We start from the raw sequence: 14,956 nt of genomic DNA, 5'->3' as shown, positions 1-14,956 counted from the left end.
TGTCTGTCCTTTTTCTTTTTGTATTTTTAAGGCAATTATTTATTTATTTATTTATTTTATACATGGGAAGGGCAGGTAATTTATTTCGTATATTTGGTATGCTAATAATGGGATTTTTTTTTGTGGAGAAATGTTTTAAAGTTCCTGTTAATTTAAAATTAAATATAAATATTTTTAAAAAAATTTTATTATAATAAAATTTGAATTTTAAACTTAAATTTATGAAATAAATAGAGCCTTATTTTGAGCTAGTAAAAAAATAAAGATTTTTATAATTCATCCTTATAAATTAATGTGAGACTAATATAGCTCTTTTGTTCAGTATTATCCTTTTTATTTTTAATTTATTTAAGTTGATTAATTTTGATAAGAAAGCGGTTATAATTAAAAGGTGAATGATAGAAATATAACTATTATAAAATGGTAGTTTTGTATTTTTTTGCTTTACTAAATCATAAAGACGTGTAATAGAAAAAGTAAATTAAAAAATAAAGTAAAATAATAAGAATAAAGACATTGATTCTCTTTTTAATTTGTACCGATTCGAGTTTTTAGTTTTAAGTTTCTACAGTAAAAAGTTCTCAGAAAATGTCACATCTAACTTTTTTTGCTACAGTAAAAAATTCTCAAAAAATGTCACATCTCAGCTCGAATTAAAAACTCGAATCCGCGAAGTAAACGAGTCATACGTAATGAGAAATAATTTCAATATTCATCTAATGCTTATTAAATTTAAAATAGTAATATTATTAATATAATCACTAAAGGTCTATTTATATAATTAAATAGTTATTGACTATGTAATAATTTATAAAGGATAAAATAATTAAATGAAAATAAACTTATTAAGAAAATCTTTGTTCTCATTTTTTATATTATATGGGACCACTAAATTCTTGTTACTCACTTTGATTCAAAGAAGTTGCCGAAATCAATAGAACTCCCAACTTAAGACTATCCAAAACTTAAATTGGTAGAAGTTGGAACTCCCCAACCCACCACCCCAAAAGTTGGAAAATTCAGCTCTATATTTATTTATGCAAGACAACGACCTCTACTTACAATATTTTATTGTGCAACCATTCTTATTTATGTTGGAGAGTTAATAATGGTTCAATTCATTATGTGTGGGATTTTCATAAATTATGTCCTGCTCTTTAGTAATAAAAGTTTAATAAGGATAGAAAATAATAATATTGTAACGTACAAAAAGGAAAAGAGAAAAAGAAAGTGAAACTTGGAAGCAATTTGTTTGGTCTTGGAGCTTCCTTTTTTTTTTTTAGAAGAAAAAAAGTTAATAATCAATGGCTTGATGTAGTTTATTAGTGCCTATGCGATGATGGTCAAACAATGAATTTTAGTGTCGATTGTCGTAGTCTAGAACAAACTTATGGCCTCAGTACGGCCACAACAATAGCCAACTTAAAACAATAGTAGCCTCCACGTTACTATCTATGGTTGCCTTTTCATCGTCATGTTGATGTTAAATAATGCTCTCAAATTTTTATTTTTTTATTTTTTTTTTTTGCTACTCAAATAATGCTTTCAATTTGATAGTAATACTTGGAGGCCTTTGTGAGTCCAAGGTGGCTATGCGATTTTATGATTTTGAGGAGTGATTCTAAATTCCCCATACAAAATAAGGATCCTGGTTGCTTATTTGTTAGTCTTTGTTCATTTAGATGGAATACAACTAATTAATCATAATTTATAATTAAATTGGAGACGTTTAGTTCATGAATTAGAACCATTTTTAATTTACGTGTATTTTTTATGAAAAAAAATACTATAACGAACCATAAATTATAATTCAAATTATAGTTTGAATCCAATCAAACATCTTCTTAAATATTATAGAAATAGATTACATGCAGTGGGCCAGTGGCAGAGCGTGTTGGGCCTAGGGGCAGCTGCCTTGACCCAAATGGCTCCTTTACAACTCAAACCCAATAATTGTTTTTTTCAAAAAAAGGGAAAATTTCATATTGATATTATGTGTTTTAGCATAATTATCTTTTAATATTTCTGTATTTTTAATAATTTTAAATTGATACCTCGATGTTTTAAAAAATTATTTTTTAATATTTTAAAGTCATTTTTTGAAATGTAAAATGTCAAAATTACCATTCTAATTAATTAACCAAAAAACTAATAATAAATTTAGAAAAAATCTGATGTTTTTTAAATATTTAAAAATTAAAAATAAAATAATGCTTTAAATTAAAAATAATTTTCTTCAGAATTTTTTTTTAAAATTATTAGTTTTTTATAAAATAATGAAAATAATAAATTTGACATTTTATATCTTAAAAAATGACTTCAAGGTACTAAAAAATAATTTTTTAAAACGTCAAAATACTAATTTAAAATTATTTAAAACACAGAATATTAAAAGACAATTATATTAAATTACATGATACCAATATGAAATTTTCTCAAAAAAATTGTTATTTTAATATGTTAGAAGAGAACGATCTCATTTTGAGTTTGAGAATTACAAAAATAAAATAAAATAAAATAAAGAAATAAAGAAAAGTTTCTCTAACCTATTGTATAGTTTTATTTTTTTTATTTTTTTAAAAAGTTTCCACATAATAATGGCCTTTTCATGGGGTGGTTGGAGCCTGGAAGCAAATCTTTAATGGGATCTTGATTGTAACAAAAGAAGGTGCGTAAATAGCAAATTAGCAATTAAAGGGGGTAGAGATTTTAGATTTGGACCTATGTGGACATCTTAAGAGTTGCAAGAGATAAGCCGTAGTGTACAAAAATGCTAAGGGAGCTTCAACTATTGGTCGGAGAACACAGCTTGGATCAAAGCTTAACACACAAATGGCCACACACGCAATGCCTCCACCCGACACGAACACTCCTTGCGTTTGCATGCGCACGCCACGCGCATTCACATTTCACCAATCGACAATTTGGTAACTTATTACGACCTTATTTAAAAGAAAAAAGAAGAAAAAAAAAAAACAGTAAACCGACCTATCAGTAAGATTAATTTTCACCGTTAGATATAATTAAAATCACATTACAATAAAAAAATCTACATAACAAACAGTCTTTAATATAGATCTAACGATTGAAAAGTAAATAACTATTAATAGTTCATTTTTTATAGTCATAACAAAGAAATTCTAAAAAAAAATCCGCAGTACAAATTATTCTCTTTCTAAATAATTTTTCATAATTATGTCCGCATTAAAAATTTACAGCATGTATAATAAAACTGGTCTTATTCATATATCAAACTATTGAAAAATTAATTTAACACAACTGTAACAATTGTAGAGTTTAAAAAGAAAATAACTTAATACAACTTTGAGTGATAAATAAGGAGAATTTGTGATAAAGTATGAAATGTGCACCGTTTTTAACTCAGAATTTCGGACTCTGTTGAGATTTAAGCAAATTAAATTATGTAATTAACATTATAGGAGGAAAACCATGAAGATTTATTCATTATAACAAGTTGCATAAGAGAGAGACTTATAAATGATAGCATGGAGATACCATAACAAGATAAAAGGAACAAGGATCACGAAAATCTCTACAATTAGGATACGTTTAGCAAATTGAAAAGGAATGTAAAAGAAACGATAAAAAATTTAGAGTTTTTAAAATAAAAAGCTTAGATGATCACCTTTAATTCCGGTGGTTTTACACAAGAGTTTATAGGCTAGTTTGACATTTTGGTTCACGTTAAGAAAAGGAACAAATATCCCTTAGAATGTGTACCGTTTGTTTCATATATTCAAACACAAATAATTAATTTTGCTACAGTACATTTCTCTAAAAAAACTTAAATTTTAAATGTCAGAATCTGGTTTGAGTATACCTTCTAAACAAGCATTTAAATTTTTAGCATTTACTCTTGATTCGAGGGGTAAGTTTAGGCCACCCGGCCAGCCCAGACCCGGTGGCCTAAAGGGAAATTTTGGGTCGGCCTGACTTGGTCCTAAAAAAGAGAAAGTCGACCCAACCCGACCCTAAGCCCAAAAAATTTAGGACCGGTCTAGAATTTTATAAGGCATTTTTAATAAATCTTAAAAAATATGATGCTTGGGCCGGACCGGCCCAACCTTAAAGAAGAGAGGGTCGGCCCATCCGGCTTCCGACCCTAGCAAACAGTAACGGACCTCGAGTCGGCCCATTTAGTTCGACCTAAACTTACAACTCTACTATTGATTAACAATCTTTAATCAAAGAACTATATTAATAAAAAATAAATGGTAAAAATCTTGAACACTACACTTTTAGAGGGTAAAGTCTGTGATTTACTCGGTTCCCTCCTCTCCTCTCTTCTCTTCTCTTCTTCATGTTCTGTCTAGTAGCGGGTATCCAGTTTTCCTCTTCGAAAGTTCAAGGCTGAGAAACAGATCCAAGTAAACTAACGCAGGCCCAGTTCAAATGATAGGCCCAATCTAATCCAGTTTCCAAACCATTCCTTACTGGTCAGGTTAGGCTTTGGTACTTTGATAAGAGGGCGGGAAAATAAGGAGGAGAAAATAGAAGGCAAAGAGGGAGCAAAACAAATTAAAGAAATAGTTTTTTACTCTACCAAACATAGGATGAGCCATTATTTCTATGTAATCAATAATTAATCACTTGGAATAGAAGCAATAGTATTTCATTACTATAAAAATGAATTATTGAAAAGGATAAGACGTGTGTGAACATCACAAAAATATACAAGTGTATTATTTGTTTAGCTCTCGTAATTGAGTTGAATTCTTCGATAAGCCATTAATTTCTATGTTTTTGTGTGGACTTAGACCCTGTTCATTTTATTGATTCGAGTTTTACTACAGTAAAAAGCTCTCAGAAACTTTTTTATTACAGTAAAAAGTTCTCACATAAATACACATCTCAACTTAAATAAAAAACTCAAATTAGTGAACTAAACAGGCCATTAGATTACACTCGCGCTTATGTAAGAAAAATATGGACAACGACAAGGGTTAACTTTATTTGTGCCCATGAACCATGGGATTCATTTCTTTCCCACCCGAACTTCCATTTCTAATCTCCATATATAGTTCTTACAATTAGCAAATTACCGTGGTTTGTACATTCTTCTTCTTTTTTATGTCTTCACCATCTCAATTTTTGATGGAAGTGATCATCATCGTTCATCAAGAATACTGACCAGATTTGCCATAGAATTCTATTTAGATAAAGTTTTTAAGTTTATATATCGCAACCATTTGAAATTGAAATTCAATAGTAAAGTAAGATGATCCCATAATTTAAAGACAAAACTTAAATTAATTTCCATATGCTTCAGTGTAAAATGAGCCGTCAATTACTTCAACTCAATGTTCTAGATTTCAAAAGCAACGCAATATAAAAATGGCTAATCTAATCGCCTAATTGGCATTCATTCAAAAAGTTTTTGGTTCACTTAAGAATCGAAAACATAAAGAATAGGAGAAACCATGGTCCTCTGTTTTGTCCCAACTGAAAACGGTCTCTTGTGGGTCCCACATGTCTCGTGTCATCCACATAACCTGCCACGTCATCATTATCCTTATACACTACGTGAGGTTCAAAAAAACTTCAAAAACATGAAGCACTCGTCTCCAACTCATCTCCACCTCTCAATACAGACACTCGACACTATCTACATTCCAGAAACAGCACTAGTCCAAATCCAATGACCCTCCGAGCACAATATCAACCCAAATCATCCAATTAAAAACAGGTCAACGAAACAAAAAGTCAAAAGTCAACTCGTTAGACGAATCACGAAGCTGAAGACCACACTCTTATGGTGCACCCCATCTAACCCTTTAACCAACATTTTAACCCACACGATTTTCAAAAGCCGCTAGTTCAATAGGCACGTTCAACACCCAATAGCACTCTCTCAGCCACCAAGTTTTGGTTAGGAGCTTCAATGGCGAAACCAGTTTCGATTGAAGTGTGGAACCCAAATGGGAAATACAGAGTTATCAGCACAAAACCCATGCCCGGAACTCGCTGGATCAATCTCTTAGTTGAACAAGGCTGTCGAGTTGAAGTAATACGCGACCTTCATTTTCTTCTCCGTTTTCACTTAAAAGATTACTTCTTCTTTTTTTTCTTTTTTCTTTTTTGGTTAATGGAATTGTTGATTTATTTTCGTGATTAGATATGCACTGAGAAGAAAACAATTCTGTCTGTTGAAGATATCATTGCGCTTATAGGCGATAAGTGTGATGGAGTTATTGGCCAGGTAAATTTGTTATATATATATATATATTCTTAATATTAGAATGATCATGGCATGCGATGGTTTATTTTGTATTTTGTTTTAATGAATTTTATTTTGGTTATTTACCAGTTGACTGAAGATTGGGGAGACACTTTATTTTCGGCACTTAGCAGAGCAGGTGGGAAAGCTTTTAGCAACATGGCTGTTGGCTATAACAATGTTGATGTCAATGCTGCTAACAAGTATGGCGTTGCCGTTGGAAACACTCCTGTAAGTCAACTCTCCCAGAGCAATTAATAATATAAAAAAAGGAAAACTAATAGCACATAAGGCTCATAGTGATTCACTTTTAATGTAAGAGTTACGTACACTTTATCTTTGTAGATTTTTTATTATATAAAAAGAGTATTAAATAATCTTATACCTCTCAAAATACTCTAAAAAAAATTCAAACAACGATTGACAAAAGAAAATATACAATATAATTAGACTCCGCATAACTCGATTATTATTTTTTTTAGTACTATGTGGAAAAGTTAGTTGAGCCTTTTTAGCTTCTTTTCCCATGACCAATTTTTCACACACCTTAAATAGTAACAAAAGTTCTTGTGTGCTTTGTCTTCATGTCTTCCTAACTTACAATTGGTCGTTTACGTTTGATTTGAACTTTGAAGCTCACGAGAAGAAGGGCAAATACTGATATAAATTCATCGCTCAAATGTGCAGGGAGTGCTTACAGAAACTACGGCTGAACTGGCGGCTTCCCTTTCTTTAGCGGCCGCGAGGAGAATAGTGGAGGCAGATGAGTTTATGAGAGGAGGCTTATACGATGGATGGCTTCCCAATCTGTGAGGCTGCCATGATATTAACTTATTTGGGCGTTTTTGCTGCATCTTTGGTGAAACTCAACTGAAGTTCAAATGGTTTATTACCTTAACAATTGCTTGAATTTGTCTACTTTTGACAGGTTTGTGGGAAACTTGCTTAAAGGACAGACTGTTGGTGTTATTGGTGCCGGTCGTATTGGATCTGCATATGCCAGAATGATGGTACTTTCGCTTGTAAAATGCCACAATCACTTATAGTTTAGTATCTAACATGCATGGAGTTTCGATGCATTTTGAAAATTGAGCAGAAATTTGGAAGCGTAATTAGATTTTAAGCTGTCCAAAATATCAAGCAAAGTGCCATAAAATTCTACTTTCTCTAATGCTATTGTTTCATCTGTAACAGGTTGAAGGTTTCAAGATGAACCTAATTTATTATGATCTATACCAAGCCACACGGCTAGAGAAGTTTGTTACAGGCATGCATGTTTTAGTTCATTTTAAAAAAAAAAATGAAATTAGAAAAGAAAAAGTTGGAGTGAAAAAATTGTTTTTGATACTTGGTATCTTCTTCTATTGCAGCTTATGGTGAGTTCCTAAAAGCCAATGGTGAAAAGCCTGTGACCTGGAAGAGAGCATCTAGCATGGATGAGGTTCTCCGAGAAGCGGATGTGGTACGAATAGGATTACTCATTCTCTTCCTAAAACCTCATATTTTTCCTTTATTATTCTTGGTTAGGAATTAAATTTCGTGTCACTGATGTTCTTTCCAGATAAGTCTTCATCCTATTCTGGACAAAACCACTTATCATCTGGTCAACAAAGAAAGACTTGCAATGATGAAGAAGGTGAGAATTTGAATGTTTCTCTTATATATAACAATATGTTCTTGGCTGAAAATTGTTCAAGTTTCATCTGTAGGAAGCGATCCTTGTAAACTGCAGTAGAGGACCTGTCGTCGACGAAGTGGCTCTCGTGGAGCATTTGAAAGCTAATCCGATGTTCCGAGTTGGCCTCGATGTCTTTGAGGTAAAAAAAAAAAAAAACAAGAACCGCTTCTGTTCAAATTCAGATTCCAAAAATGAGAATAATAATAGCTAATCCTTGAGATTGTATCAGGATGAACCTTACATGAAACCCGGGCTTGCAGACCAGAAGAATGCTATTGTGGTACCTCACATTGCTTCTGCTTCCAAGGTTAACTTTGCTTAGAATTATTACACTGAATTGAAATTCAAGATTTGTCATATTGCAAAACATTGTAATGATATATTCTTTCGTTGTTTGGTTATGTAGTGGACTCGTGAAGGAATGGCCACACTGGCTGCCCTGAATGTTCTGGTATGCAAATGTTAAACTAAAGGATCAATCAAAATCTAAAATTTTATTCGTCTTGTGGTTATCTCTGTATTCAAATTCTTGAAAATGTACTAAAACGTTTTTGGTTTTACATTTTCAGGGAAAGATTAAAGGATATCCGGTCTGGTCCAACCCGAACCAGGTGGAGCCATTCCTCAATGAGAATGCTCCCCCTCCGGCTGCCTGTCCTAGCATTGTCAATGCCAAAGTCTTAAGTAGGTTCTATAATCCTTAAACCTCAGGCAATAGTTTAACTTAAGAAAACTATTAAAAGAATTTGGCCTTTCTATAGCCTTGAAACATTTTTTTTTTCATATCAGGTTTACCAGTCTCAAAGCTGTGAGCATGGGAAGTGAATATTGATGAGATTTGGGCCTTTCTAATGCAAAACGAGAGTAATTTTTCCGGATGATGGAATGTAGGCTCTAGTGATGATAAGCACAATTCTAAAGAGCATTAACAACCATTCTGTTTTGCCAAATATAAAGTGTTGTTATTTGTTACAAGAACAGATATATTATTATTGTATATGTTGTTATGTACTGATAATACTAGCTTTTTAATTCTGCCAAATATAAAGTGTTGTTGTAAACGTTTTTGCATAATGAATCTGTTCTGTGCACAAACATATTTTGTTAAGGAAAACTATATCCTGAATTTTGATAAATACAATTCGTCCAACCAAACATTCCCAAACTATACATACATGTCCTTTACTCGACATTAGAGGAAACAATCTTTTACAATCTTTTATATATCCTGATAAATACAATTCGTCCAACCAAACATTCCCAAACTATACATACATGTACTTTACTCGACATTAGAGGAAACAATCTTTTACAATCTTTTACAATCTTTTATATATCATACTGAATGGGTATTATTTTAACCAGAAGATTATACCAACTTCTATCAGATTTGCATACTTCTAAAAATCTGATCTAACTAGTAGAATAAAATTAAACAAAAAAAAAAAAAAGATAATCAAACACCCCTCTTGTTTAACTAATTAAACATTTTGTGATGGATGAACTAGTTAAATACTAATATATAGGATTGTGTGAGATTTTATTTTTGATGATTTTGTGTATGATTTCTATATGATGATAAGTAAATTGATCGAGTAGGACCGGTAATATGGGTCACGACATGACAACACGACTCGAAAACAACACGAATTTCGCAGGTTAGGATTGAGAAAAAAGAGGTTCAGGTCAGAATTGGGTCGACCTGAAATTGACACGAAAAACATGAGTCAATTTCGAGTTAGACCAGCCTAACCCGAACAAGACACAAAACTCGTAAAAAAACTAAAATATATATTTTGCATTACATATTTTAGATTTTTTTATGAACTTGTGATATCACGATAACTATATTCAAAATCTTATATTATTATTTGCTTAATTTTTATGGATGTTATTGTATTTTAGCGTGTTATGGATTTTAAGTTATTTCTAATATGTAAAAAACTAAAGAAAAGTGTATAATTTTGATGTCAATTTTGGGTTCACGGGTCAATTTCGTGTCACGGGTAATTTTCATGTCGTGTTGTGTCAATCCATAAAGTGGTCATGTCGTGTTTGTATTGTAGTTTTTAAATAAATTCGGGTCACGGGTCGTGTCCGGGTTGACTGTAAATTTATGAAGAAACAACCAAAATATGACACGTGATACAAATTACCACCCTTATAATGGAGTAATACATCTCTTCGAAAAAATTGAAAAAAATATATAATATTGTTTATAAATTTATTACCGTCCAAATCTTTTTTTCCCCAAAAAAAAGTACCTTCTAAGCTTTTATTCAAAGTAATAAATAAGGGACATGAGAGAAAAAAAAAAAAAAAAGGTCATGAGTAAAAAAAAAAAATAATAATAATAATAATAATAACAACAAATAAGGGTGACTTGGCAACTTACCCTCATAAATCATAATAAAAAATAAGGAGACGTTTGGTTCATGTATTAGAATCATGTGATTAGAATCATTTTCGATTTACGTGTATTTTTTATGAGAAAAAATACTATAGTAAATCATAAATCATGATTCAAATCATAGTTTGAATCCTCAAACTAAACATCCTCCTAGAGAAAAAGCAAACATCAACCGAATCAAAATCGGAAACTCATTCGGTAAGAGGAAAAGAAAAGAAAAGAAAAGATAACGCAAACCTTGACCTAATTAAAATACGAAATACTTTCGAAAAAGAAAAGGAAAATAATATAGAAGAGAACTCAATAAAATGAAGAAAATAAAAAAGCTTCTTTGCTGACGTCACCTTATTTAGACTCCGAAGCGGAAACAAACAAGCCGTTGCGACTTGCGCCCTATAAATACCACATTGAACCCCACACAATCATCTTCTTTCACAACCTCTTTCTCTCTCTCAAAAAAACTCGCAGAGAATAACGCAGCGCTAGGGTTTCCAAAATCTCTGTGTACAACACAAGAAAGAACGATGTCGTCGTCTTCGGAGGAGAAGAAGAATACTATGATAAAGCTAAGGAGCTCGGACGACCAAATCTTCGAAGTCGCCGACGAGGTGGCGAAGATGTCGCAGACGCTCAAGAACTTGGTGGACGACGGCTGCAGCATCGACCTCCCCATCCCGGTGACCAATGTCTCTGGAAACATCCTCTCCAAGGTCATGGAATACTGCCAGAAGCACGTCGATTCCGCCGCCGCCTCCGCCGATAGTACTGAATGGCTCAAGTCTTGGGACGCCGAATTCGTCAGTGTCGACCAGGCCACTCTCTTCGACCTCATCTTGGTGAGCCTTTTTTACCTAATCCTTTTCGCTTGTTCTGTGGTTGTGAGTAACTCTGATGAATGTCCATTAATTTGTTACGATTTTTCTTTTTTCGTTTCTTGAATCTTCATTATTTTTTAGTTATTTTTTGTTTTTCTTTTTTATTAACGAAGGTTAATGGTAAAGTACTAAAATCTAGGGTTTGGTTTGCTGTTTGTTTTTTTTTCCCCTTTTTAAATGAATTAATCCGTTTCTTCTTAAATAATGTTGTTTTCTTTGAATCACAATTCAATCTTTTAATTTATTACAGTTTTCTCCCATAAAAATTTAAGTTTATCTTCTCGTGATCATACATTGACGTGGTATTTGTGTTATGTTTTACAGGCAGCGAACTATCTGAACATCCAAAGCCTACTGGATCTGACTTGCCAGACTGTGGCAGACATGATAAAGGGGAAGACTCCTGAGGAGATTCGCAAGACTTTCAACATCAAGAATGACTTCACCCGGGAGGAAGAAGAGGAGGTTCGTAAGGAGAATCAATGGGCCTTTGAGTAGCACCACACTACCAAAAACTCCCTTCACCATGTTACTAATATCACCTAGGAATGTTTGATAGATGATTTAGGAGCCCCTTTTTTTCCTTTTTCTTAAGCGAAGAGTTTGTTTTTCTTTGTTTTGCTTTTCTTACTCTAGTCAATTTTTTTAGTTTTCAAGTCTTGGAATCATGTTTCCTTAGGACTTAATTCAATGTGTTTTCTTTTTTCTTTAACCTGATCCAGAAATAACATAAAAACAAGTTTTCTTTAATCGTTCTCTTGTAATTATTTTAGCAATGCACAATCGATAAATCTATATAGCATCATTACAAATACCCTTCAATCTTCATTTTCCTTTCGGCAACCGCATTCAATGTATCAGTGGCACAAAATAAATTAATCTATAATTTAATCTTACAGCGTTAAAGATTTATGATTTGGCTTTTCTAATTTCTAGCAATTTTTCTTGATATTTTCTCATTTGATTTTTTAATGAAATTATTCTTTTTATCTAGCAGAAAAACAACTAAGATCATCACATCGCTATTTAAAAATGTAATAATTGAAAGTGCAAGACTTTTCTCAAAATAACTATCAGATATCGACTATCACGTATCTAAAGATAAATGCTTATAATGTATATAATTTCAAAATTACAAATTTCCATTTAAAAAAAATTACAAATTTAGTTTTAACACTCATAATTCAACATTCAAGTTCCTTAATTTTTTTTTTGTTTAAGATTTTTTAATCTAAAAAAAACTTCATTAAAAAAAAAACTGTTTTTTAAAAAAAAAAAAAAGACAATTTGAGTATCAATTTGTTTATTGCATTATTGTCTTCTTTAAAACTTCATTTATGTTAAATAGAGAAATGCTAGTATCACTGGTGAATGCATAAAGTCGTGAAAAAAAAAATGATGCTAGACAAAAAGAGTGATACTAACATTTTTCTTGTAAATATTGGGTACTTTACTGTTGGGATTCCAAGCGATAATTCAAGCATATTGTTGGGAACTATCATGGGTGTCTTCATTGTCGACACAAAAAAAAAAAAAAGAAAAAAAAAAGAGCTCAAATAAATTGTAGAGAACTGATTGATGTATTTTTATTTTCTTTTATTTAGCGTAATTTTGATCTATTTTGAAATCTTTCTTTTTAGTTTGATTAGTGACGTAAGTGTAAGAGGAAAGAGAGAAAATAGGTAGATAAAAGAGAAGAAAGGAATTAGAGAAAGAATATAGAGAAAGAGAAGAAATAAAGATGAAGGAGTTTTAATTAATCCATCAATATCATTAATCATACATAAAGATAGTGTTTATTGCAATCACAATCTTTAGATCTCTTTATTTTATAAAGAAGAAAAACATAATTAGAAAGGGGAACTAACATGACTAGAAAAGTGAACTAACAAACAATTGAAAATTACCGGTTACAATTAAAGGGAAACTTGACCAAATATTTTTGAGAATCTTATTCAAATTTTCAACAAAATTTAACTCTTAAGTTAAAACTTCATGATTCGTGCCATAGTTCGAATCATGATTCGTGATTCACTATAATATTTTCTGTCACAAAAAATATACGTAAATCGAGAATAATTTTAAATCTATCAACCAAACGTCCACGTCTCTTTCATAAACTATTTTCTTTTATGATTTCAAGAAATTTAAAACCGAATGAAAATAAGTTAATATTTTTAGTTTGGTTGATAGTTTGTATTTCAAACCAATCAAATTCACTAGGAAATCGAAATATGCAGAACGATCTTTGTTCATCACCAACTTCTTTTCAGCTCACATAGACAAGGCTTTCTTTATGGAAGTCATCGGAGGAGGAATGCTTGGTTGTTTGGTTCTATATTCATAGCTTTTTTTTTTTTTTTTTTGGGTGCGTGTTTCTTGATGTAATTGATTTGAAAATAGTTCTTAAATGGACTTTGCTCGGTGTGCATTTTCGGAAAACCACTGATATAGCTTTAAACTGGTCTCATTTTTTGTCCTTTCTGTTTTCATCTTTTAGATTTATCAGCATTGTTATATCGAATATTCTAATTTTTTTATAGCAACCAAATACAATTTTATTTTCTTTTAGGGTAATTTACATAAATAATCTCTAATTTTTTTAAAAAATAACAGTTTAATCCTTAATTTTTTTTTTTTTGATAAAACGACCTTAATCTTTTTAAAAAATGACAATTTAATCTTTTTCGTTAAATTTTTAACAGCATCTCATAATAAAAGGTTAATAAACTGAATAATTTCTGTTTCAACAAAAATCAAAATAAAAATTCTAAAGAAGTCAACCCAGCGACATCCCTATCTCCGGCGACATCCCTCTCTCTCTTCTTCCCCACGTGAAAATCTCTCTCCTCCGCGACTCTCTCTCTCCTCCATGACTCTCTCTCTCCTCCATGACTCTCTCTCTCCTCCATGACTCTCTATCCACCGCGACCCCCGGCCACTCTCTCTCTCTCTCCTCCGCGACCCCCCGGACCTCTCTCTTCTCACGACTCTCTCCTCCGCGAACCAGATCCATGACCTGCGAAACAAAAACATCTCTCATCTCTCAAGCTTGGCAGCGTGGGAGGCGAGAGGCTCGTCGGCGGGAAGATTCGCGCAGTTAGCACCGACGTTGAGGGGAGATTCGTTGTGCTCCGGTTCCCCTCCGACAACTTTGCGTGAGGAGCTCGAGTTTTGACAGCGTGTGCATTCCGGCGACTTTGGCTCTGCAACTCGCGATCTTCGTTGGCAACAGCTTGAGATCGACATGGTCGGCGTTTGTGATGGAGTTCGGCCGACGTTAACAGAGAGAGATAGAGAAGGTGAGAGGTGAGAGAGAGGTTGAGGGACGGAGAGATAACGGGAGAGAGAGAGAAGCGGGTTTTTTTTTTTTTTCTTTTGCAATTTGTTTATCTATCACTGTTTCGGCAAGGTGCATTGTGGGATTTTTGTTACGGGAGTATTTAAGGCCCCGTTCATTTCTAATTCGAGTTTAGAATTTGAGTTTTGCTACAGTAAAAAACTCTCACAAATAATTACATCTAACTTTTTTATTACAGTAAAAAATTCTCACATAAAATCACATCTCAACTCGAATTAGCGAACTAAACGGATCTTAAGTCATTTTATTAAGAAAGTGAGTCACATGATGAGTGCGTAACATGTGTTAAAAATTTGACAAAAATGATCAAATATTATTTTTTAAAGAGATTGGGGATCATTTTATTAAAAATAAATAAATAAAAACTAAACTGTCATTTTTTACAAAAATTGAA

At 32.2% G+C, this 14,956-nt stretch overlaps 2 protein-coding genes across 2 annotated transcripts; both read left to right on the top strand.

The window, feature by feature from the left end:
- Window positions 1-5,748: 5,748 nt before the first annotated feature.
- LOC21391746 (glycerate dehydrogenase) lies at window positions 5,749-9,022 on the top strand. The gene is made up of 13 exons (XM_024173021.1): window positions 5,749-6,025; window positions 6,137-6,220; window positions 6,329-6,469; window positions 6,926-7,047; window positions 7,167-7,248; window positions 7,433-7,505; window positions 7,609-7,700; window positions 7,800-7,874; window positions 7,948-8,055; window positions 8,146-8,223; window positions 8,323-8,367; window positions 8,486-8,600; window positions 8,706-9,022. The coding sequence occupies exons 1-13, from the start codon at window positions 5,903-5,905 to the stop codon at window positions 8,726-8,728; spliced, it is 1,161 nt and encodes a 386-aa protein (XP_024028789.1). The 5' UTR covers window positions 5,749-5,902; the 3' UTR covers window positions 8,729-9,022.
- A 1,828-nt stretch (window positions 9,023-10,850) lies between these two features.
- LOC21391745 (SKP1-like protein 1) lies at window positions 10,851-11,739 on the top strand. Its single transcript, XM_010109357.2, has 2 exons — window positions 10,851-11,162; window positions 11,526-11,739. The coding sequence occupies exons 1-2, from the start codon at window positions 10,851-10,853 to the stop codon at window positions 11,697-11,699; spliced, it is 486 nt and encodes a 161-aa protein (XP_010107659.1). The 3' UTR covers window positions 11,700-11,739.
- The last annotated feature ends 3,217 nt before the right edge of the window (window positions 11,740-14,956 follow it).

This window comes from Morus notabilis, unplaced genomic scaffold (assembly GCF_000414095.1).
Source record: "Morus notabilis unplaced genomic scaffold, ASM41409v2 Scaffold711, whole genome shotgun sequence".
NCBI classification, from domain to species: domain Eukaryota; kingdom Viridiplantae; phylum Streptophyta; class Magnoliopsida; order Rosales; family Moraceae; genus Morus; species Morus notabilis.
Note: the sequence above shows the minus strand (reverse complement) of the source record. Positions and strands in the feature narration are given on the sequence as shown.

Excerpts from the sequence above, each read along its gene's own strand:
- LOC21391746 (XM_024173021.1), top strand. The coding sequence starts at position 5,903 with ATGGCGAAACCAGTTTCGATTGAAGTGTGGAACCCAAATGGGAAATAC. Across the intron at positions 7,249-7,432 it reads CTGCATATGCCAGAATGATG|GTTGAAGGTTTCAAGATGAA; the intron begins GTACTTTCGCTT and ends CATCTGTAACAG. Across the intron at positions 8,601-8,705 it reads TGTCAATGCCAAAGTCTTAA|GTTTACCAGTCTCAAAGCTG; the intron begins GTAGGTTCTATA and ends TTTTCATATCAG.
- LOC21391745 (XM_010109357.2), top strand. The coding sequence starts at position 10,851 with ATGTCGTCGTCTTCGGAGGAGAAGAAGAATACTATGATAAAGCTAAGG. Across the intron at positions 11,163-11,525 it reads CTCTCTTCGACCTCATCTTG|GCAGCGAACTATCTGAACAT; the intron begins GTGAGCCTTTTT and ends TATGTTTTACAG.